At 33.5% G+C, this 27,263-nt stretch overlaps 1 protein-coding gene across 1 annotated transcript in view; it reads left to right on the top strand.

Annotated features, from left to right (window-relative positions):
* Positions 1-27,263, top strand: part of LOC148283666 (ecdysone receptor-like) — a gene marked incomplete at its 3' end in the record, with an annotated part of 719,211 nt that overhangs the window by 436,994 nt on the left and 254,954 nt on the right. Inside the window, exon 5 of the mRNA XM_088243474.1 lies at positions 1,608-1,932. Within this exon, the coding sequence (XP_088099600.1) occupies positions 1,653-1,932 (280 nt within the window). The remainder of the gene's footprint in view (positions 1-1,607; positions 1,933-27,263) is intronic.

Genomic DNA, 27,263 nt, shown 5'->3' on the forward strand with positions numbered 1-27,263 from the left:
TCTAGAATACTTTCGCATGTTCTGTTTAGAATTCAGAAGGTTGATTTTTGCACAAAATAATATCTAACTATAAAGATGCCCATGATATCCTTGCTCAGATTAACCTTTACGTGCCTCACCGTAACTTGCGTACCAATGCTGTCTTTGCAGTGGGAAATTTTAGAACCAACGTCGGATTATTTTCCCCTCTGCCAAGGACCCTCAGAGCAGTTAACAAAATCTCACAAAACAGTACTGTCGAAGTGTTCCTACAGCCAAGACAAGTATTTAAGAAGCAAGCGGTGTTATCATTCCTGACTTGAGATACACACTTGCCAAGTCTGCCTAGATCACACCATGACTATACCCTTTACCTATTGTACATTTAAATAGATTCTAAGATTGTTTAGGTCAAGTTAATTCAATGCATTATATATCATTAATGCCAAACCATAAGGGGTTTCATAAGCCTGTTGATTGGCTTAAAAAATATATTACAAAATTCTAGAATCGAGCTCATTGCAGGTGAATAAATATAAACTGTCATTTTAAAGGTGAAGTAACCTTATTGCTTTTACTACATTTCTGTAAGCTGTCGTACCGGTACCGATAAGCGCAGGTATGAAGGTCATAATAACGTAAATAAGATATTGTTATATATTGAATAATACAACCAGAATTATCTTCTTTAAAAAAAAAAAAAGAGAATACAATTCTATAAAAAAAGGTTTCAACTAAAATATTTCAATAAATATATTTTTTTAATTATTACCGAAGGCATAATTTTACCTAGAAATAAAGGAAAATGTCCCAAAAATGTATGTGATTTTAAATGCTTCAATTTTTTTTTAAACAAAAAATAAAATTTTGCTTCGGCCACTTTCATATTCAATTTATTATCTTCAAATTACTATAACAAATTTTAGTTCGATACTTAGTCCATATTGAGATCCCAGATACCTTAGTTTAGTCTAAATTTGAAATGGCGTAACCTGCCGGTCTAAAAGTAATTATATTTTAGTTACATAATTTTTTTAACACGAATACCTTTAAAAAAATATATTTTTTTTTATTTATGTTTTCTTTTTTTTATTATTGCGCGATTAAAAAAAAAACATTTCTCTCAAAATGGCAAAATCGTATGATTTCCTCGTTTTGCGTGCGTTTTACCAGACTACAGCCTTAAAGCAGTTTCTTCCTACGTACCTAAACCAATCAGTTTGAGAAATTAAGGCGTATATAGACATTTTCTAGGTATATTAATACAAAATCTTATCATTTTTTTGTAAAACAAAACATATATTTATGTATGTGTATGTATATATTTTTAAAATATCGATAGTGACAATTCAATCTTCATTTAAATGTAAATAAAAAGTAGGCAAACGTGCTAACCAGCAGACCAAAAAGACGCTTTCAGAGGTATACAGGATTTTAACCCTCTTATTAGTTTATCCTAAATTTCCATATTTCTTTATTAAACGATTTTCGTTCTGCTTTAGAATATCTCCAATTAATTCATGAGGTCGAGGATCACGAGGATTTGATGCCTCGTAAAGTAGTCAGCAGTATTGCCTCCGCTCGATGACTGTTGCTAATGTTAACAGTATTGTCTTGTGTTCCAGAAGGCCCGGTCGAGCGGGCGCCATGCGGCGGTAACGCGGTGCGCCCCCATGGACGTGAAGCACGAGCTGCTGTACCCCGCGCTGGCGCTAGGCGCCGTCAAGGCGGAGCCCGAGCACGGCGCGCCGTCCACGTCGGGCCGCGGAGCCTTCAGCGGCGTGGGCGGCAAGCGGCCGCGCCCCGACGACTGGATGGCGGCGGGCGCGTCCCCCGCCCCCCTCACCCCCTCGCCAGGCCCGCCCTCGCACTCCTACACGCACCTGTCAAACGGCTACTCATCCCCTATGTCATCGGGCAGCTACGACCCCTACAGCCCCAACGGAAAGAACGGTAAGTCCCCTTTTTCTTCCCCAATATTAATCAGAACAACTGTATGCCTGATTTTAACATTTTATTCGATTAAAATTTTTACAAAACATATTCTATACAAATTATTAGTTAATTACTGAATGAGGAAGTTCAACCCTACGGGAAATTCGATATAAATAATTTATTCTTACGCGCGGTGAAAATTAATGCTTTTAATTGTTCGGCGAAGTTTCTTGAAAATGTATAAAAAAAATATTTAAAAAAAAACTACTTTTTTCCTAGGACAGCGGTGCCCATATTTTAACGGCCGTAGTGAACGGTGATGCGGTAGATAGCCGTCGTAACGGTGACTAGAGTGTGGATTCCTAGGAAAACGGTGTTATCAACACCATTTAACACCGTTTCCCTAGGAGACCACTTACAAGTCGTCGTTACGACGGCTGTCCACCGCATCACCATTCACTACGGCCGTTAAGATGTGGGCACCGCTGTCCTAGGAAACCCTAGCTTTAGTGTGAGCATCATTAAATAGCAAGTGGGATCGTATTGCAGCCAGAAAGAATGAGTCTTAATTTATTTTTAAATTAATTAAGGGGCGTAATGTAATTTTATGTATGTAATTTTTCTCAAGCCTGGGTGCTCTATGATGTAATAAACCACTGTAATTAGGCCTCCTGGCCTGCTGTGGTACAAAAAAAATGTTTAAAAAAAATAAAATAATAATTTAGATTTATTAATTATATTTAATTATAAATATGTCTCTTAAGGCATGGTAATTTATTGTTCAATCCTTTGTTTATTTTAAGCACCGCTATTTCCGCTCCGGAAAAGAAATGTTTTTTCCCCTTCTTTATAACATTTTGTTATTTTTTCTCGAGTTATCTTACATCAGGAATGTTATCCGTTTACCCATTCTTATTCCTGCATTTTCCCCAACTTGGGGTTCCTTTCGGGTCTTTTTAACTTGACCTCATTTCCCCGGTGATACTTGCTTTCCTCGCTTATCAGTGCATGATACTTTATGTTCGCCCTGTGTAATCTAATGCATCCCGTGATAATAAATAACTAGTATGCGAAGGGAAGTGATACTGCGCTTCTACGTTTGCGTTGTTTGGTAAAAGTAAAACACAAATGCTTCTTAAATAAATTACTGTGATTTCGTGAGTATCGCGTGTCAACTGCAAGCTCCATTTTGTTTCTAAAGATTTTCTACTAGCACTACAAGCTCAATACTTACAACACTATCCAACAACCTTCTCTGTCAAGTGGTGCATAAAACTCTTATCACTGATGGAAAGATATCGTCTTTCTTGTATTTTATTTAAATGTCACGTCGGCGTCGCGGTGAAATTATTTACATTGCTATGTCGAATCATAAAACTGGATTATGAATGTCGTCATTTTGTGGGTACATGTTTTGATATGGTCATATTTTACTCGGGACTTATTTCGTACTGTTGAAAATACACCATCGTTTCCTAAACAGATATTCTAATTGTCCGTATTTAAACCTTGGTTAATAATTTTAGCATTGATATGACATAATCCTTCGTCCTTTGAAATCTGCTATGTAATCGTCCGTGATATATTTAGTGTAATCTCAATATCAGAGAATCCCTTATGCTACAACGATTTCATATTTGAATCTGAACTGTTTTAAACAGCCAACGGCGTTGATTGTTTCTTAAACTATCCAGTTTCCTTTGTGGAGAGAAAACTTCGATAGTATTGCTTTACACTAGATTAAACAAGAAGCAATACTTTTGTATTATCAATCTAAAGATTATATTATATTTACGTGTACAAGATAAAATCCTTTAAGGCGCTACGACTCTTGGGTTTGTTACGAAGAGCTAACAATATTTATTTAGCTGTATATTAAAATAATGTGCACCTGATGCAAGGATGCGGCAGTCATTTTTATATTATCCGTTATGAAAAATCTTTAATTTTAAAAAGGATCAATATTATTTTTATCTAAATGTTGCTATGCGCTCATCACAATTCCAGTTTCTTAAAGCAACTCAAATATTTAAGACTAATAACTTGATACTTAATGCTATTAATATGAATTTAATTTTATTATAATTGTAATTTCATTGAGCGTTGCAAATATGTTTTCTAAAAGTCTCTTTGAGGACATGGATATTTTCTGGATATTGCCGAAGTTTCACGATAATTTATTTAGCGTTGTATTCTATGTTACATTGCCAATATTTTTTACTAGTTTTGACTTGTATTTGCTCTTATGTTCTCAATCATATCTTCGTAAAATTTTCCTTTTTGTCTTTAAAAAAAAATTCCGGACAGATACAAAAAACACCGTCGCCAAAACATACATTTGACCTTCATGCGTATTTTAAATTAGGTACATCACTTTGAGCAAGTAATTAATTTTTAATAAAATAATATCACGTAATTGCTTAAAATGTTCCCATAAAACAGAACACTTCGTGTTTTAATTATCCTAATGGTCTTTATTTCAAGAGGAGTCCATTCAAACATCAAATTACCGCTCGACAGCTCCTCGCTACTGTGGAAGAAGATGTTCCTTAATTGCTGTTCATCATAGACTTAATTGCCAGGGGAGATTTAACTACCGATTGTCGTCGACTTGAAGCTGGTGATTGGTCCATTCTGCACTGTTGCCCCAGGGCAGTGTCGGGTTTACTGCACTTCATTGAGCCACTTGAGCTAGGCCCGTAATTAAAATGTCAACACAATGTAAAGTCCCGGTGAGGAAGGCGCGGATGTGCTAATTAAAAGCCACCGCGCTCAAAAGGATGGTACATCAATTTCCCTCCTTCACGCGTGTTAAATGCCTCTCATGCCCATTTGATTGAGTGCCAAGGCGTTTGATTAGTCGTCTGGCTGCTACACAATGCGTAGGACTGTAGCGGGAACGGTTTGATATTTCAATGAAGATTTATGGCAATTTTTGATTTGCCACGGTCACGCCCCACGGAATGAACGTTTGATCCAGACACCGGCTCGGGTCGACTAACCTACTCGCACAATTTTCCTAGTTTGGCATCCTCGCTTGGTACCCAACCTTGGCATCGTTCGAATTGCAGTCAAAATAGTCAAATAATTACGTGCTGCTGAGTAAGGATTCCTTTAAAGAAGAGGTCACTTAAAAGTGACTAGGTTCAATACTCGCCACTATAGATTACAACAATTTTAATTTAAACTTTTTTTTATAATTAAATTTACGTAAATGTTCAATCAGCATAACATCTGAATTTGAATTTGAACGCCTGCATTTTTACTTTTAAAACCATTATTTTTACATTTATTTAAAATATAGCCAACATGTCGTGTATTTTCAGTAACACGTATAAAAATTGTAAAGGCCGTTAAAAATGTATTGTTAAATTGGGAAAAAAATCTTATTAGCTATCGTGACCTTTGTGAACAAAGAGAACAGAACTCCCTCACTGCTTTCATGTTTATTGCTGGGAAGCCATTTTATGTTTTCATCTTTGTGTACACAATATGAAATTTATATATATTATATTCCCAGACGTGACGTCATTACCTATAAACTTCTTTATTGCACAAAGTTTTGTACATAACTTCAATTTTAATAATGTAGCGAAGTTAAAGTTACGATGCACAATAGTTTGAGTGGCGGCAATTATTATTTTAGCTATGCGCATTTATATTTCAAAACGTAGATGTGGACTTAAAAATTAATCAAATTGTGCATTTTATCGTGCATACGGGTTTTTGATATGTTGATGTCCTCTTAACTGTGGCGGGGGTTTGTGTTTTAGGAAACAATATAGTTCATTTACCATTTAACCTTTATAAGGATTGTAATGTCGTGATTGCAGTCCGCATGGAACACGAATGGTAGAAATATTATCTGGATCTCAATTTAAAAAGGACATCGCTCCCATTAAAGAGGTGAGTTCGGCGTTCATTATCGCGCTGTTTATATAAAGTACAATTCAAATAGATTATATATAATTAAATCGTTTTTATGTACATTCACCATGTATACGATATTGGAATATCTAGGTTCTTTTATTGAGGTCATTCCATTTCGTGAGACGCTGCCATCCAACCCTTAATTTGTTTACTTATTGATGTAATCATTATTGATTGACTCATAAACGTTATTTCCTAACTTACTAGGACATAGGAACATTTCTATTTAACTCATTATTTCTATTTTTATAATTTACCCAAATATTTCAGTTTTATTAGCACGGTATTTTCAACGAGTTGTAAATAACTTACTATTACTTACTACGAATCAAGTAGGGTTCGAACCTCGGACCTCTGATCCGTAAGTGACACTAACCACTGGACCACAACCCGATGGGTCGCTTAAACTAGCTAACGGCAGGTCATCAATCCTGTAAAAACGTCGGCTTTCATATTTCCCTTTTAGGATGATTGTTTTCCGAAAATTTAATCGATTTATAGTATTTGATTTTGGCCTCTTTCCTCTAAATTATTTAGTCAATGTTAGTTTTTATTTATTTGCCATAAGCTTGCGTCGCTTGCATGCATTTGGTAGGTGTCAATTTGATTGAATCAATATTTAAAATACGTATTTTAAATTGTTTAGTGGATTGTGTCACAAATCCAAAAGCACAATTCGCCGATTTTGGTTTATACATTTCAAAACATTCGTCTTTTTGATTCGCTGACAGTTTTGTTATTCCTAAATCCACTGCCCCTTTTTATTTAATTTCTCGTTTAAAGCTCCGTCGGAAAGCCCCGTTTCAAGCAAATGTAAGCTGGAAGCTTTTTGACTTCCGTTATTCGCCGTAAAGGTTGCCACAGAAAGTTTTTTTTTAATCATTTGCGATTTATCTCTTATAATATAATTTTTTGTTTCTCATCCATATTTTAGTCTTAATTGAATAAAAAGTTAGTTTCAAAAATCATATTATTTTTTGGTCGACGAATTTTGTATAACCTTCCGGTGAATATTGCCAATTTATATTTTTTACATTGAAATAACAATGTGGTTTCAAATAGGCAATGGATGCCCATTCTAGGGACTTAAAACAAAGATGTTCACCTTTTTGTGCTAGTCAAGTAAAACTGATGAGTAGTCACTAAAATGCAATCCGTGTTTAAGTTAATTTTATGTTGATAAAAACAGTGGGGTTCAAAATAGGCATGTAGGAATGCATTTTCTAGGGACCTAACTTGACAAAATAAGACTTGCATATCTAACCATCGAACGCCAAACTGGTAAGAATAAAAAAAATATTTTTTTTACTGTAAACAATGAAACTGTTTTAGCGCTCTGTGGTTGGACGCATTTTATACAATATTTTTTTATTTAATTTTCACAGTCACTCTTACCTAAATTATCTAGCTGTGTATTGAGCAACGTATTTATTATAATATTTTGTTTTGTGTTTGTGTTGCCTTGTGTATAGATCTTGGTTATCCTAGGTCAGGTTTTGAATATCACGAATGATACGCAAATGCAAAGGCCATTTGCTTTACTGATCTGTCTCGAAATAAATTTCTCAGTGTCTCCTTGCGAAAAGGAAGTAATAAATCTGAATAGCAAAACGTCTCATCCGCGACAAATGTAGTTAGGATTCGCTTCCATTGAGTTTGTGTTATTCCTCCGACATTTTATTGCCAATATTTATTGAATCGCCATTTGAATTCGAGCATAACGAAGTGTCTCGAAATCTACGGACGTTTTCGAATCATATAACATAGTAATGGTATTCTGTAACCATTACTACGTAACGCTCGGTATTCCTGATCCAACCGAGCGTGTGAAATGTACTATTTTTCCCTTTTTTTATCTCGTCTTCCTTCTTATTTCTGCTCCGGCCATTACCGTTAAATATTGGACATCCACTCCTTGCAAATCTCTCGCGAGTGATGGTTATTGCCGCGTATTCTACGGGGTCTTCTTTGGTCCTAAATTCCGGTGCGGCGGCGGCGTCGCGTCGACCCGACGCGGCGTCCTGTGTGGCGCATCGCGGTGCACACCGCGCTGCTTGCGTATCCACTCGTAATCCCGCGATTGTTTACAAGATGGAATCCTTCTTCCGTCCAAAGGTTTCTGGTGACAGCTTGGAGTGCAGAAATAAATCGCTGAATGAGATCTCATACATAAGCCGCTGTATGTTTCCTTTTTATGTTCCAGCGACAGTTGTAGCCCATTTTGGCTCTAGGCCATGACATATGAGCATTTATTTGACGTCAGATTCTGTAAGTTGATTTATCCGTCCGGAGTTTTTGTCGTTGCGGAAAGAATGGAAAAGTCATGTTGTGGACGGTAAAAATAATAAAAACATATTCTTCAATCACCTACTAGAAATCCTCGTCTATTTATTTTATGACGAAAACTGTTCTTCTCCGTATTTAAATTACAATTTAATGTTTACTTTAGTCCATTCCCATGCTTTAGAAACTGGATAATAATATTTTTATAATATCACTGCATTTTCTCATCGCATTAGTTGGACGACGTTTCTGCATCTCACTACCTACAAAGCAAAATAATTACACACGTACGCAACATATCTTTTTTTTATATGAAATTGTTAGATTTTTTTCAGCGTGATTGAAGAAACTATATCATGAAAATGATTTAACACACATTATTTGTATGTATTAACCATTCAGCATTTTATATTTCGGTGTCTTGTTATTATATTAATATTAATTATTATTATTTACATAGGATTCTCATTGAATCTCTTATATACGTCAAAAAATTATAATCATATAACATAATTCAACAATTAGTAAATTAAACCCAACAAACGAATAAATTTCAATCAACAACACAATTTAAATCAACCAACTAAAATCAATAAATGAAAGTCAATAAACATGATCTAATGCCAAGCTGTCATATCCTGCAAATATTCTTCGATTCTCTAGTAACCAAATAGCCTGTGCTTGACGAAATCTTTAAAAAGAACTGCTGGCAAAGCCTGAATTTCCAGAGCTACCTTGTGTATGTACCGGTTGAAATTCTAATTAGCAATATTTTTGATTGATTATGTATAACGTATTAAAATATTTGTTATAATTTAAAATGTTTAAAAAATATTACATCTAAAAAAAACAAACCAAAAGTAGGATAACAAAAATGTTTTCATTTGAACTATGACATTTGTGACTTACAACTTTTTATTTGCAGGCTCAAATTTGTCAGTTGATTATCTTGAATAGGTTGTAGTCCGGTGGATATTGTCACGGACTAACGGATCATAGGTCCGAGATTCAAACTCCACTCTACCCCAACATGAGAAGTTATTTTCTAATAGGGAGTTATTTACTCAAAATGCCCCTAAAATTGAAATCTTTGGGTAAATCGTTAGAACGCAAATATTTCTCTCAATAAAAAAAAATCCGCCGCAGAATAACATAATTCGTAACAACGAGATCGATTCACACAATGTACCCGTCGGAAGGATGCACAAGGGCGCAGTGCCTCCCGCCCAAACCAGGTCAGCCGCCTATATCGATTCTCCCGCCCCGGCCTGTCTGGGCCGCCCACGGTCTGCCCCCGGCTCCCCTTCTCCCGCCCATGCCCACGCCCCGCCGCACGCAGCATCCTGTCTGGATGTGGAAGGGCAGGGTGAGAAGTCCTCCAGACTGCCTGTGAAGGACTGAATGCTCTGCGCAAAAGCCAGGTCCTTAAATAAAGGACTCTGGAGTCTGTTTAGTTCGCCGTTTTGGTTTAAGGGAGCTATTTATGGGAAAACCATTTTCACTATTTTATTAACACCTTTATTATTTTCCTCTGTTTTCAAAGGTAATTGAATTTGTTATCGTTCTATTGATGGTGAGAGAATGAATCTAGATTTTACCAACCTTAAATACGGTCACCCCTATTTGATTAGACATTTTATGCTGGGTTCGATTGTAGTAATAATGTCTAGCATTAAAACATCTTGTACAAAAAAAAAAACAACTTTAAAAGTTGAAATTTATAGATCAGCTCAATCAGCTCAGCTGTTTTAATATAAAGAGATTATTTTATTTTGCTTCTTAATAAATAATGAAACGTATATCGTATACAATGATTAACGTAAATTACGAAGATATTTCCAATTTCTTGTTTATTTGTTCCGCAAAAGGATCTTGCAATGAAAGCACCAATCGAAACCTTACACTTATTTCTGATTTGACAAGATATCTTGTTTATTTAATCGATTCACGACTGTTCTAACTTAGTAGATATACGAGTACGATAGACAACTTATGTGTTTGTCTTTTTTTTATAAATATAAAAAAAATATCCGTTATTTACCCGAATTATTCGTAAATTATTGGGTACCGTAAAAACTACTATTAATATTTTTACCACTTAACAAGACTTGGATTTTTATTTATATTTCGCTAAGGCACGCCAAAACGAACTTCGAAGACAGTATTTCTCCTCTGATTCCAATTTTATATTTTTGTAGCACCCGTCATTAATCAATTTCTCGGGTGGGCAATTTGAGCACCGAATGCACAATAATTTGGCACAGTCCTCAGGTGACATCTGGCGGCCGAAATAACCCGCATGACACACATACAGCGGTCAGTAATCCTCAGATCCCACTTACTATGAATAGAAAATAGACGACACTGCCACGAATGACCCGACATAATACGAGTATTTATGACATTGTCACTGTGAACCGTAATCCCGAAATTGCTTTTATATCGATACAGCCTTCGCTATATTCCGTGATAGCGGATGGTTTAATCATAATTCTCTCATTAACCACTACTTGTATATGGATGCAAATCCCGGCACCTTAATAAAACTAATAACACCAAACTTTTTGAGTAAGTTTTGAGAGTAAGTGCTTTAGGAGAGTATCGGGTATAAGAAGGTTCGATTTCATAGCTAACATTGAAGTCCGAGAACGGACGCTGCAACCTTCCATAACGAGCGTTTGAAGGATGCGGAGGTGGACCTAGCTTAAGCACGTGCCGCGGATAACTCGCGAGAACCTTAACCCAAATCGCCTTTTCTTAACACGAAAGAGTCCTCACTAAAGTCCCGAAAGACCGTCGTGGACGATCTTTCGGGACGCTAGTTCTGGCTAGCGATAGGGTCTTCTGGAGGCGTCTGGTGATGTCAAACTCCACTTTAGAGCAGATCAGGAAAAAGGAAGAATCGTTATTTCAGTTAATTATCATAATTTCTTCTTCCCGCTCAGTGATTCATAGAGCACGCCATTGGTACTCCAATTGCAGCCTGTATGGATTATTTTTGTTACATGGAAAGTAATGTGATTAGTTATTTGCTTTCGAAATCAATCCAGGAACAAATAAATATTGCAGCATATAACCACCTTTAAAATTCACGCCTTCACTTCCAAGGGTTCACCGAATTTGGGCGACCAGAGCATTTAGCATCATCGGTGTCTGTGCGGCCTCGTTTAAAATCAGCAAACCACTTCTCTGCCATTTGTCTCGATGGAGCATAGTCTAAATAACACTTGTCAAGCCATTGTTTTGCTTGAACGGTGTTTTTTCTATGAAAAAGCAATGCTTTATCAAGACACAAGATTCAGATTTTCCCATGGTTTTGAGAATAAGCAAAGTAGCGTCACTAATACCACTGTAACTTGCGAAATAAGCGTCAGATTGTTATGAAATTTTGACACATACTATTTTAAGGCTGGTGTTTCCTAAAAATCTTATAGATTCGTCAATACTGGCGCCAACTATACGTCATAATATTACGAACTTATTGAGCGACGTTATATGTATGGTTTAAATCCAGCGTTCTATTTCAGAAGTTTAACAAAATGATGTTCTACCAAAGAACGTTATCAAATGTGTACCTGCATTAATTTTTCACTTTTGTCCAAATGTTTTTTTAGTTAAAGCTTCAAGAACGTTCATGCAACAAGTATTAAAGCCTCGATAATTATTTGCATAAAAAATTCCAAACAAATGGATTAATAGTAAATCGCTTAGTAATAATTTATTGTTTTCAATTAGAATCTTAAACCAATGATCAAGTATTTCAAAACTTTAGTATAATCGAATGAATAATTTATCAATTTATGAAGAGATTCTTGTTTTAGACTAAATAAACAGAGGGTTTTGGAAATTTGTCAAATCGAATCTTAACCATTTGAGACCGTAACTGATGTTTGTTACATTGTATTTTTTAAATATTTTTATTTATTTATTTTATGAATATAATTATACATTTTTACAGTTACAATTTTTATATTTTTACTAAAATTAAAATCCCACCAAGACACTTTCTGTAGCTTGTTAATTAAAAAAACAGCTATACATAAAAGTTTGTATATTTTTTACAAATATTCTTTTAACAACTACGTCATTGGTTCGCTATCTAAAAGTCTATATTTGTCTACACTTATCTTAAGTTTATGAATTTTAAATAAAAATGAACCAGTTTTAATACCAATTGAACGTGTTTTTAATATTACTATCCGCAATTTACTATACATCACGTGCTAAGCCAGATTTACAGCTGTCTTTTCGTTTTTAGTTCATGCGTTCGATATTGCATATATTAAGCAATTTAAAAAGGGAAATATTAATGATGCAAAATACAGTTCGCATACATAATATTTAAACAAGAATTGAATAAATATATATATATATATTTTTACAGCTCATTTCATTTACAGCACCATATGTTTTTATGAGTTTATCCGTAATTTTCAGATTTTTATTCAAAGATTTATTAAAAGATAATAATTATTAGAGCTTAATTTCACGACGTCACTCCCCATTATTGTAATTAAACATTTTTTTACGTTTTGAGAAACTCAAAAAAATTATATGTTTTGTTTTTTTTTTGCATAATTATTATTTCTGATAAAAGATTATTAAAAAATATAAACATACAGGAAAAGGTCACTTATTAATAATACGTATTAATTTACAATGTAAAAGAAAAAGTTAAATTTGCTATCAGCGTGACGGACACCCTTTCCAAAAGCCAAACAATCCGTTTTAAAAATGCGGCCTCGCACATATAATATATAAGATCAGTTCTAATTCCGTTCAGCAAGTCTATGGTGTTTCCACCGTCAGCACTGAAGCCAAGATGCTTCTATAAAAGGTCTATACTGAAGGAAATGTTTATACTGGTGAGATATTTTCGCAACAGCCTGAACAACGAGTTGCGGTATACCTATATCTCCTGAGAGCTACGCTTCTATCTGTGAGCCCGTGTTTAGAGATTCTTAATACGTTGCTTTGGTGACAACGGCCCACTGACGAATCTCTCCAGAAAGCCTTTAGAAGTGCTGGAGACAAACAGATAGAGGCAGATCCTGGCGACGTGCTTCCTCTACCACTACGACCACAACTTCTCTGACTATAGCAAACAGCCGAGTCTGTAATAGTTATTCTTCTACTTGTAATAAAAAACGTTTCTACGTTTTCGGCATTTAATATTACTGACTCATTCTTAGATAGGATTTTTTTTCCAAGGATCTAAAAACTGTTAAATTTTTTCTGTGGTCTGGTCTTTGTTACTACTTCGCAGACTGGACAGCGATTTCATAATGTTGTCTAACACTGATGCTTTTGCAGCTTTCTTTCCGCATATCACCGCAATTCCCTTCACTTTCGTGTCGCTAGTCACGACTCGCTCACTTTAGTGGGTCATCTTGTGCACTTGCCTACCTACATAGGGAAGATGCACCTATGTGCATCATACAGCCTTGACACTGCACCACTGTATTTGCATATCCGCTGTTTGCTATGCGCAATTTACTATGCAGTATTTACTATTATGTGCAGAGCGGATAATGAGCGGTTGTATGTTATTCAAACGAGTAATTTCAATATTGTTACGCTCTCTTAACCGAAGCTTATATCTGCTATTTTTTTAATGACCATTACTAAATAAAATTATCCCGCTTTATACAATAAGTATGCGCAATTTCCCCATCGTTTCATTAACATAATTAAACGAGACTGTTAGGTTAATATTAATATTTAGTATATGACAATGTCGAGATTTGTGCAGAAATTATCAGATTTAATTATATATTTATTGGATCCAAGATCAAGTGTTGACAAGCATCACTCCAACCAGCTACCGGTACCGCTACCAGCCCCGACCCTGGGCAATCCAAGTTTTCAGAGTTTTCTCTTGTCCACAGGCGCATATTGCCTACTTCTCAACCACGACAGTTTTTTTCGACCTGTGTCCCTTTTCCCTTTCATTCTTTCCAACATAATTAGACTAAGGGTTATTTATATTTACTCCGTCACATAATGTGGCTTAGGTACCTACTCTTCTTGAAAAACTGCCTTCGCGTCGCGTTGGCTATTCGCCTGTAGATCCACATCCGAATGCTCCAATCGTATTCATAATGGACACTTTTAATGTCCTTATATTATGTACATTAGAAATTTTTATTTACAAATCGTGGGCCCATGTTCATATAAATAAAATAGTTTTTTTTATGTATGTTTTTTTAAATCATATATGTTCATGGCGCATGTCTGGAACAAGTATTATTGACAGAATTAATAAAGGTGTGCTCTAATGGGTTAGAAATATAGGGCAAGTGGGCAACCAATAAACATCTAAATCATCGTGTATACTCATATTTCTGTCCAAAGAACATTTTTACAAAGCATAATACGCACGTATTTGTAAACTAATTGACAGGTGAATAAAAAATAAGACCATACGTATGTGGATACAGACAAACTAAGATAATATCCTTTTGAAATTCTGCTGTGTTTTTTTTTTTTTTTGGGAGTTTATATAATATTTTATACTGTTGGAAATGTTAAAAGAAAAACACGATATTTTAAAAGTTTCTCTTGAATTAAAAATATATGTATCAGAATCCAAAATCAAATTATTAACCATCAAATTTCTTTTTTAAGTATGCAAATAAATCAGTGAAACTTTTTACCGATCGTTCCGAATGTTTAATCTAGATTATCCTTTATATTACTATGGAAATTGATTTCATCTATTTACATACTAAACTTTTATATATTTAGTCAAGCATCGGTAATTGAATTTCAAGTCTGCTGAAAAATGTCGGCCTCTTATTTTACAAAACAAATACTCAAGTTACAAATTTATTAATTAAATTTTTTCGTCGGAGTATTCTCAAGTCTTGTTTAATAATCTGATGAATATTTGATCAAATATTTGCGATTTGTAATTGAAGAATCAAACAAAAACCTTTTTTCCTGAATAGTTTTTAATAAAGTAACGTTTAGGTTCGCATTCTAGGCATTTTGATCCGAAACAGCATTGTTAGTTTAGATGGAAATTACTGGACCATGGCTTTATTACAGTAAAAGGTTTTAATGCCAGGGGATGAAATCCTATAATCGTCGTTGAAAAAATATATTTACTAAAACAAAACATATCTAAATTAAATGCTCACGAATTCTACAAATCTTTTACCTCTACTTTAAAATGGTACATTATCAATAAATAGTTTACATATTTATAATAACAATAATATTTAGCTGATTTCAATACCTCAATTTTTGTGGAAAATCACCTCAAGGGCGCTTTACAATTGTATACGTAAACTTATATTCTAACTAAGCTTAAAGTGAGATTTTAGTTGGGATCTGAACTGACTAAGACTGTCGATGATTCGTGAGTTTGAAGGCAATTGGTTCCATGCAGAGGGGCCGGCAACGGCAAAAATACGATCTCCTAATCTAGTCTTCGGTGAGCGCCGGATTTCGACAAGTTTTCCTCTGCCTGAATCAAATGCTGACCTAAGAGTAGATTTTATTTGACATGTATTTTCCCTAATACAATGGTCCGATAGGTATCTTAGAGCCATTTCATGAATGGATTTGAATGCTGTCCAGCAAAGCTTGTATGTTGTTATCTCTGGGCTTTTTAACCAATGCAAATCTCGGAAGATTTTGTGAGACGTGAGAATGTTTGTTTTGTCACGTTATACGCCTTATAGTTTATCAGTTTGGTAATTTGGGAGATTTGCGTAAATTCCATTACAGTAATCTAGACGCGAAACGACATAAGCATTCACAAGAGCTTTAGTTGTGTAAATAGAAACATTTCGCCGTTCGAATTTGATTTGTCTGAGATGGAAAAAACTAGCACTGATTGACCTAAAAATGAAGAGAAAGATATGAATCTAAATAAACACCCAGTATTTTAATATTTATACTAGTAGTATAATCACAACCTGTAATTGAAATTGGAGATCGGTCTAAAAGGTGTCGTCGCTTTTTTGTCGATGTCAATAGAAGCTCAGTTTTAGATGGATTGAGTTTGAGTCTGTTTTATGACATTTAGTTATTGACGGTTTGGATGCATTGCGACACGCGATTTTTCAAATTGTTTATATCTTGAGGAGAGTAGTATACATAGATTTGCTGATCATCCGCATTACAGTGAGAAATTAACCCGAGTAAGTGAATAATTTTGGACACATCGTTGATAAACAGTGTGCAGAGCTTGGGACCAAGCACGGAACCTTGTGGGAACTACTTTTTATGTTTCAATAAAATATAAAACCAAACCCTTATAATCCAGTGGGCGATTCTGTGCGGAACCTAGGCCTGTTACCGTAATATATAGTTATTACTATTATAGCCAGATTTAATAAGAGTAAACGTAGGCTTTTTTGGTACTTTTTTTTATAATATAAACCCTTATAAATTGTTTCTTTTTACTTTTACCCTTAAAGAATATGAAAAGAATTAATGAACACATAATTTAATAATGTAATAAAAGTTGTTGTATTTTTAAATACACTAAAGATATTTCTGAACACCTACTGTTTAAATTAGTGTCATTTTTTAAATAATATTATAATACGCAATAACCAGTACACCATAAGGCCGACTTATCTCCGCTCTATTTCCCTTTTCAGGATTTTTACCTGCTACATAATTTTGAAATTATTACATATTTATTTATAATTTGCTAAATAATCGGATTGATTGTGCCGATTTGCTGTCTGAAATAAACTTTAATACTCCTATTCGTCGCACTCGACATACTGTATTACTGAGCTACAACAAATGCAACACCAGAGCAGCTCAAAATTCGCTCTTAGGAAGAGCAGTTAGTAACTTTTCTAAAATTGAGAAGTTGTACGATTTAGACATCTTTAACGACTCAGCTCTCTGCTACAAACGGAAGCTGAGTCTTATAGATTTTAATGTTTAGTATTACTAATGTTATTATTGTTATTATTGGAGCACATAGGGGAATTCGCTTATGTGTGCCCTACTTCAAAGTTTAAAGTTACTGTAATATTAGTATCATTTAGCCTCTTTGAAAATAAACAGAAACAATTAATACTAAACTAGGTACTACCAGAATACACACTACATAAACACCACATCTTATACACATCACTCCATACACCTCACTCCACGCACTACATTTCATACTCACAACAATAAAAACACAATCACTAGTAAATTCACACAAAGCACAAATTCTTCTTACATCTTGTTGTACTGTTAGATAGTTGTTTCATATATTGTGTTGTGTACGTAATTGGTGCTGTGTTAGGTTTATTTTTTGTTCGTAATATTGTCTAGATTTATTTTAACATAGCACTGTGTGCACAACATTAAATTTAAACAAATAAACAATAAGGATATAATAAATGTCAATCCACCCTAATTTCACTTTGCCGTGTGGCTTTAGACGATATGTGTGTGAAAAGCGACATTCAGATATCACGCGGCTAGTTTTGTTTATTTAGAAATTCTTGTAGTATTGAAAACAGTACAATATTCCTTTGTCACGGTAATATAGTAATAACTATATATTACGGTAACAGGTCTAGGTTCCGCACAGAATCGCCCACTGGATTATAAGGGTTTGGTTTTATATTTTATTGAAACATAAAAAGTAGTTACCTAAACCGTCCGGTACTTTACAGCATACAATATTCTTTGTATTTGAATTTCTCGTCGTACCAAATCCTTTTTAGTTGGACCTACCGCCAAGGAAAAAAAATATACAGGTAAATAATCTTATAAAAAATTTACAACCGGTAAATATGTAGATTTCTTTTATGAAAGAAAATTGGATTGTAAATTCCAAGGAATTAGACAAGTTAATATTATATTCACCGTATCGGATTCCGAAACATCGATGCAATTAAGTAAAATAAATTTGTATCCATACAATAAAAGGATTACAATATGCGTTGAAATCTTCCATTTATTTCTTGTTTTGAGCGGAACATTGTTAACAATGATAAGCATTTTGCGCTATATCGTAATCCTTTATCAGTACAGGATTCTCTGCGGAAAACGAAGTTTTGTCATTTATGGCATTATTCATCCATTTACACACTAACTCGCAGATCCCCGACGAATTGCATGTTATATTACCGCTTCAACAAAGTAAAATATAATATTGTATAGTTCTGTCATAAAACCCCATCGACGCAGGCGCTTTATACGAAGGGCAGTTCGGCTGTAAATACGGAATGAAAGCAATTTCGGAGAAGATCGTTTATCATAGACGTTCTACAATTCCATTCTCGTGTAATGTCTTTTGCATTTGTTGCACATCCTTTCCATTGTTAGAGGAAAATTTCAGACATTTATGCGCTTCCTTAGAAACTTGTTCGATTCTACCTCCATAATTTGGTAATGTTTCCGTTGTTGGTTCAGAGCGGTTACCTATAAAACGCGTTCACCGATAATAAAGTCGAGATAGAATTCATAATCCGACATTTATAACTTCGCTTAATTCAATTATTCGAATTTAATCCTCGTTCACTAATAAACAAGTTTCCAGAATTACTCGAATACGATTCTCGAAACTGACCACGGAGAATAATGTTTTTATTGCTACGGCTGAAGCAAGCGCCGGTCACATCCAAGAGATGAACATATCCAGCGAATGAATTCTAGTAATTACGACACGCGGAATGCCCGTAATGCCTGACTTAATCAGAATTACCGACGCTAATAGTACTGCATTCTGACTCTCCTGCAATTTGCCAAAATATACGACCTCATATTTTGAAAACAACTGCTTCATCCAACCTATTTGGACATCTCGACAGTTGCCTTTCGAGGAAAAACGATTCTGTCCCTACTGCTGTCAATTAGGAACTTCGTAAGTCGAAGGCCTTGGTACAATTACGTACGTAAAACAGGTGTGTTAGCAATAAATTATTCAGTTTTTCCACTTTTACTGATTTAGACGGCAAAGATTTCTAAAACCTGTTCGATTTTATCCTCGGTACTTTTTTATTACGTTCATTAATTTTAAGTGTGTGCTCGAATCGCGTGATTGCTGATTCTAATAATTCTAAATTTCTCATCCGGAGATGAATTGGTGTCTGCTTCTCGAATTAGTACATAACTCGACCGTTCTAGTTTTGTTATTTACTTCGTGTGACCTTTGTCAAATGATCCAACAGAGTTTTACTGTCGTTCCCAGTTATTCAAAATAAGTTTGGAGTAAGTTAGGCGTGTTGATGTACGTCTTTTGTAATGGGATGTTGGCACTTTTGGCTTTTACAAATCCGCCTTGGTATACGATTCAAATAAATTGAACGCTTCATATGTAGGCGTGTTTTAATGGGTGCATACGAGCTTCATAAACATGCGGTATTTATATTTGTTGTTAAACTCGAAGGAATGCAGGCAATAGTATCGAGATGGAAAGCGTTGGATACTTGTAACGCTCTGAAACACTATATCGATTTTAATTAGTGTACTCTGGTAATCTTTACGTACACAGATCGGAAAATCGATAGATTCAAATGTTAGATAAGATTTCTTAGTAATCGATATTAATTCGCATTTACAAAGTTTTAGATTTGCGAACCACGGAAATAGAAAAATTTCTTCTCATTAGATAGGTAATATTTTCAACTTTGAACGACAATGCTTGTCGATGTAGTTATCGAAAATAGGTATATGCATTGAGAACCTCAATGGGTACATGTAATTATTTTATTCTCTTGTAATTATAAGTCGGTAGCTTACTAAGTGGCTAACTGCCCAAGCTTGCCGGAACTATTGATTAAGTCAATATTTATTTCCGTGCAAATAAAATAAACTCGAAAGTCCGATCGATATTTCGCGTCATAACGTAAAAAAAAATCAAAAAAAATTATGTATTATTCTATATGAGCTTTTATTTCTAAGGTTCGTACAAAGTCAGAAGTTTATTCTAGTAGGCCTATTACGAGACGTACAAAACAGACTTGTGTTGTTTATTTTCCCTCAATTATACTGCAAGCCTTACTGAGCGCAATGTAATTACGATTTAATCGTATTTGCATATGACGAGATCAGCAAGGCCATCGCGCAGCAACTGAAGTATAACGAGTGATGTAGTAGCCGGCTAGCTGCTGCTCCTACCAGGAATGCATTCAATTGCAGATGCACTATCTGCTAGCCATCCATAACGGGCACTAAGAATAGCAGAACAGAGATCAGGGTAATAGGAGACTAACAATGAATAAATGAAGCCTCATCGTAAGTACTAGGTGCACTAACAAATAACACAACTACCATACTAATCTTATTACTCTTATTGCATTATGTTTGTCTGGTACTTTTAAGCAGCGTTGTTTGATTTTCTTCTAAATATTTAGGGAATAAATACGGGTTCGTATTTTCTAATTATTTTATTTTATTTTATTTCATTGGAAAGCCAACAAACATTTATAAATTTATAAGATAAAATTATATTATAAATACATATCATAAAGTCCAATTAGAGGCTTCCACATAATATTATTATTGTAAATGTGGTCACATAAAAATAAAACATAACATCAAATAACTAATCATAAAAAACTTATAATATTACGAAAAATGTAATTGTAATAAATATTATCAAAAATATATCTACTTTTGAATAATGGTCACACAGTTGCACATTATAATATATAATACAATCATAGTTGACCATACAGTTTACATTTATTATGTGACTACATACAGAACTGCACGTAACCTGCATAATATAGGCTGCGGATTCAAGGCGCAACATCGTAACTTGAATTATTTTTGGAAATTTCATTTTTAAAGGAAGTTAAAGATATATGAATTAAATCAATACAATTTAATTTCTGATTACACATATTGCAGATTCTATTTACAAATGAATTTTAAAGATTTATTTGGTTTCTGATCTGCGTTACTGGGACTCTAAAATCAATAAGTTATAGAATCTTAGGGCAATCTATCATGTTATTTAAAGTTTTATACATAAAAATAATAGCTGGAATGCGAAAGCGTTAACTGTTATTTGAAAAGATGGTATTTTAAACTAAATATTCGATTTGATAAGTTCCCCGGTGCAGTTGGTTAGACGACCAACTGCGAAACTAGCATCGCGAGCTCTAATCCCGCCAGTTGCAAGAAAAAAATCCAACAAAGTTTTTTTCTCAATGGGTCTTAACGTTGCAGTGTATCATTCATCACTCACTATCCTCTCTTTTCCACTTCCTAACAAGCTTCCAAAATGGAGGTTTAACAGGTTATTCCTTAAAAAAATATTTTCTTTGTATTTTCTCGTAAACAAAATGCTGTCTTATTTAGGTTTTTTAATTAATGTTTTATATCCCGACCATGTTAATAATCTTTCATATTATTTTCATTAAGACTGTAATAAATTTTCAAATCATTTATTGTAATCATATGCCATTTTTGCTAACGATCGATCACAATGGAACTAGCTACGAAAGGTATCAAACTACAGTACAGGAAATGAGATATGGGGATCTGGTACACAAACCTTGACTCTTCTGGTATTGTAAGTCTAGACCTAAACAATATCTATCCGGTTTGTATCATCATCGTACAACACATCCGGAATATTAACATCAACCATCTTTTGATCTACGACTTAAATGTCAAGGTGTGCTGTGTACCCCTTTAACATTTTATAAATCGAAACGCTATTTGTCCAACTTTTCAATTTCAATCACGTAAAATTAAATATGCAACTTGACAGGTTCTATTTATATAATACTAAATATGTATAGTTTATTCCCCATATGCATCTCCGTCTTTCCCCGCCCCATTTACTACAATTATATGTATTCTTGTTTTTTTTTTCTTTCTTTTTTAATGTTATTATTATATTTATGCCCATTATTTATATGTATTATACTTCATTACTTTGTACAATTTTTCGGAACTTATTATACGTTCTGGGCCCATAAAATATTTCTTAATGTTAACTACATATAAACATAAAAAATTGTTGGTTTTTCACCTAATATAAAATACAGCAAACAACTTCGTTCGTTCTACGAAAGCACCGTAAGATGGGACAATTTTTAGATAAGTTTTAGATTATCGTCAAAACTATACAATTTCAATTTGAAAATTATTCTGATAAACTATTACTAAGAGAATAAATGTAAGAACAGAATTAATAAAGTTATCATGCTCCAAAACAAAGAAGAGGCGTTTCAAATTACCAGCCAGTGAGGCTATTTGGAATCGGATTTTTGTTAGACCGTTTTCGTTTAATTAAATTGTGGATATCAATCGAATCACTCCAATCTTCCCAAAAGTAAAAACCGTGCTAAAAGAAACACGTTTTCAAACCATTCCCGTGTTGAGAGGGCCGTGACAGAGCAGATGAAGGCCATTTCGAAATAAGCCTTCGAGAAATGCTTCCAATCATGGAATCAACGTTTGGATAAGAGCATCGCTAGCCAAGTAGAGTACTCTGAAAAAGATTCATTCAAATTTGATAAAAGCTTAAAAAAAGCTGTAGTCGTTTGACAAACTAATTTATTATAACAACACAATATATAATTACAATAAATAATAAAATTAGCAATAAATTGACTCGAAAACAATTAGATGGCGGTTTGACAGTGACAACCAAAAACTCAAGAACAAAATATTAGGGGCGATGGCAAAATAGCTTAAATTATGTTTTATTTATGCTGATATTTTTTTATGTTACAAATATCCTAGTGATTTCGAATAGCCGCATCTGACGGTACTTGAAAAAATGGCTTTCTTCTCAGTTTGTCTGCACAGAATCGATGAATAGTAAACATGTCGGCAGCAACCTTGGAACACTAAACTGCTTTATATCTCATCACCATTAGAATATTTCATCACCAGATGTCCTGCTATGGATGTCCTATCCATTATTCATCCTTCGTCCTGTTCCCTCCATTGTCCGCCTGTTGAGGATGCATTATGTATTCTGGGATTTCTGGTCGTATTTTTCCTGATCGAGATGCATTTCAATAGCTTGAGGGTCACGAAGGGCAATGCTAATTTACTTTTGATACTGTTTAATGTCTTCTCGATTATATACATACGTTAAACATTGTTTCTTCACTCGTAGATGTAGATGCAGGTTAATTGTTATTTAATTCAATGTCTTCATGTTGACTATGTGCATATTAATTCATTATTGTAATATGTGATTTTTGCGTTCATTCATTTTGAATGTCCCTAGTACATGTAGATTGTAGATATATACAAAAATGTTGCTTTATAATAAATATTTATCAATGACCTTTGAGCACCCGAAAATATAATTTTTAGCAATGATCATTAAAAATATTATGAAATCCAATCAAATGGTAAGGCATTGAAGTTGTATAGTTTACGATATCAATTAGATTAAAAACACGGGAATTTTTTTACAAAAGCTGGAATTTAAAAATAGCGACATGTTTTTTTCAGTTCTTATTTTATCCATTTACTAAACTTAAAATATATCAAAAATATACCTATGTATCTATCAATCAGATAAATGATTTTTTAAATAAAAACCCGTAAATACCGTAACGAATGGGGGTATAATACGCACTTTGTAAGCACAATATCTGAAAAGTTTCATTTCCATTTGCCATCATTTTATCGCCCACGTACGTAGGTATTTATAAAAAATACTCGGTATTTCGTGTCTCGTTTTTATTTAAAGCTAGGCTCCATAAAATATTGCCAATTAGGAACATAAAATGTTGAAAGTCTCGTATGCTTGACGCCCTTTGGGATAGTTATTGTTGGTGAAAAAAATTGACAAATAAGTTTCTTATCAAAGTTTTTTACTGTGGCTTTGAGTCGCACGTGTTCTGTCGCCTTTTTAAAGTTATGAAACGTGTCCTAGATTTATCATTCGAGGTTACAGGATTCGTTCAAAATAAAGCTTGCCTTCTCTGTATATTTTACTTATGCCTTTTATCCATCCACACTGACAGTTGTCTCGTTACTAAAATAAATCCTTAAAACGGCTAGCTTTGCCATGTAATGTTTTTACTAACTTCAGTATTACTCATACACAGGTAACCCTTCTATAACACGGTCTTCAACAACACGATTTCGCTTTAACACTATTAAAAAATTGCAGAAACATTATGTATTTAACAATAGTCAGCTGAAGCAGAAAAATACCGAAAATCACCAGAAAATGAAATTGTTGGCATATTAGAACTAGTGAAATCGGTCGGAGGCGACTGTTTCGACGATATGAGCATTCGGGACGTTCAAGATTGAATTAGGGAAGCAGATTTGATGGAAATGGCTTCAGACATTCAAATAGATTTCTAAAAGAACAGTGAAATAGATTGTGAGATAAAAGAATTAACTTTTAAAAAGTTTAATAAGTCATGCGTTACCGTTTTGGACAAAAAATTTAACACAAAACAATACTTTTTTACCTTTTTTTGAACTTAACCTTTTCGTACTGGCTCCGAGTCTCATATAACACGGCTTCACATAACATGGCATTTTATATATATCTACCGTATTTTAAGAGGATTACCTGCATTCATATCAAGGCTGACGATGTTTAATAAAAATATTAAAAAATACTGTTTCAATATAATTGCTGATATATATGACGAAGAACAATTATATACAATATTTTGCACAGCATAGATACATAAAAATCTGAAAATGTAACATGCCAATATTAATATGTATTTTACTACGTTTTAAATATGTCGACATCATTAAGATATTATATTCTTAAGAATACTAAAATACAATAGATTTTTTCGGACACGACGGAAATAGATTATATAAGACACGAGTCGCTCTTTTTATGAAGGTTGCATAAACGTGTTTTTTTAAGATTTTTTCGATTTTTACTCTTAAAATGTGTCATATTCGAATGAAAAAACCAATCTCTTCCTATTGGAAATCAACTCCATCACATGATAATATCACTGTCGCGCTTCTGACGGTATGAATAAAACTTACACGACAAGGTGACATCTGCCTCCAAGAATCCGAATCTGGCTGTCACCTCACCTCGTTAGAGAATTTCATATCGCACCATATTCTATCAATTATTCCGTCTTCAGATGTCAAGCCTTTACTTGTGACCAATCGCGATATTCCTGGTGACATCCGACGTCATAAATGTTTTATTTTCATTTGTCGAATGCGCTGCAATTTGTATGAATTATTTTAGGATTCTAAATCCAATTATGCCTTTTGACAGTTCAAAAATTTTTAACCGTCTGCGTTGCTTTATTTTATTTATTTTTGTAGCTTTTTGTACATAATATGTATATGTATGTATTCGTATGTTCATTATTATATTTTTGTACCCTTTATATTATTGTAATATAACTTTTTTTTTTCTTTTTCTTTAAATTTAAATTCATTTTGTTTCTATTAACTTTATTTTTATAACTATATTTTTATTTTATTTGCAACTTCTAAGTGCTTAACAATTGTTAATTGCTTTTATTTTGATACCGATAATGTACTTCATCAATATCTTACACTGTGGAAAATTTTTTTTGACTGTTTTCACAACTTTCGTTCATATGTATTCTTATTTTCTGTATACCATATATGTAAAAACTGTTGTTTTTTCCCAAATAAAAATAAATAAATAAAATAAAAGAAAATAAATAATGTTAATTGTACATTGGCGGACTTATTACCAAACGGGAATTTCTTCCAACCAACTTATAAAATAAAAGTTTAATTTTTGTAATTCAAGTCGCAAAACATATTCAATAGAAAATAAAAATGCTATAGATATACAAAAATATATATAAAATTGTATTTGTATATAAATTACCTTAAATCAATACTATTACACAATGGGAATAAAGAATAATAGTATTGATTTTTATTACTCAAAAGAAATAAAGAGGAAAGGAAGAAAGATTAAGGAAGAGAAAAGAGATGTTTCTTCAGACGTGATTTCAACAGATATAATCTTTATCCCTCTTCCGTGAATTCTTCTGAGCAACTACTTACGTTGAAGGTTTACATGCTCACACTAAAATTCAAGCATACCTTTATTTTTATATTTATTTATAAACCTTTGTAAATTTTAAATGAAAATAAAGCTGCACCTAGCTTTTAATAATCGGAGATCATTCTGCAAAATTCCTTTCTAATAAGTAAAAATCGAAATAAAATATATAAAAAAAACCTTAAAAAAATTAAAATTTAAAAAAATGACAGTATTGCTTATAACGGATGTTTCACTAGTATTTTTATCTTTATTCCTTTAAGTGAAAGCGCATTTTTTAGGAAAATATCGTTTGTCATATTTATATAGAAGGATTGTTGTACAATGGTTATGTTTTTGAATAGGTAGGAAATTTAAATATTCAAAATATTTAAATTGTTCCTTTATCCTTCTTCTTTCCTTCCCATCCCCTTTCCTCTCTTCATAGTATAGTGTTATTTTTTTAAATATTTATATTTGTTAATCTTTGCTTTTAATTTTTGTATAAAATTATAAGATTCAATATGTCCATGTATTTATAATTTTCTCAAACTGAACGGTTTGGGTAGGTAGGAAGAAATTGCCTTAAGGCAATATGCCCGCCCTTATATGTATATTTATTGTATATGTATATAAAGTGTGAAATAATAATAATAAATTTGTGTTAAACTTTTTTTAAATTTTCGCGTTTTCTCCGTTACTTTTTATTTAAAAAAAACGTGTTATTAGCTATGGAGAATGTACGCCTAAATAAGAGTCATTTTAAAAGAAAAGTTCGACTTTAACACAATTCAGTGTAAAATATTACGAAGACTTCAACTTGCTAACTGGGTTTTTTATTTTATTTTTATAATTCACCTCCACTCGTTTGCGAGTGATTTTGGCTCTTACAAACAAGAATAAGCAGTAAAAAAATATACGTATTAATAAAACGGTAAACAAAATTTCGTCATCATCATTCCCTATCCGCAACTAATGGAGCATAGGGCACTGCATTGGTACACCAATCGCAACATGTCTTGATATTTTTTTGTAACATGAAGGTAAGATGATCAACAAGCTGACGAGCCGGTTTCGCGGTTTAGTGGGTTTCATTATTTTTCCTTTTATATTTTTTCTGTTCATGTTTACCTTCTACCTTCTTGAACAATATTTTGAGTTTGTCCAAATTTAGTAGACAAAGACTATATTCAACTCCCGGGGAGCTGATAATATTAACATA

This window comes from Micrasema longulum, unplaced genomic scaffold (genome assembly GCF_059751315.1).
Source record: "Micrasema longulum isolate JH-2025_06_02 unplaced genomic scaffold, ASM5975131v1 h1tg000214l, whole genome shotgun sequence".
NCBI classification, from domain to species: Eukaryota; Metazoa; Arthropoda; class Insecta; order Trichoptera; family Brachycentridae; genus Micrasema; species Micrasema longulum.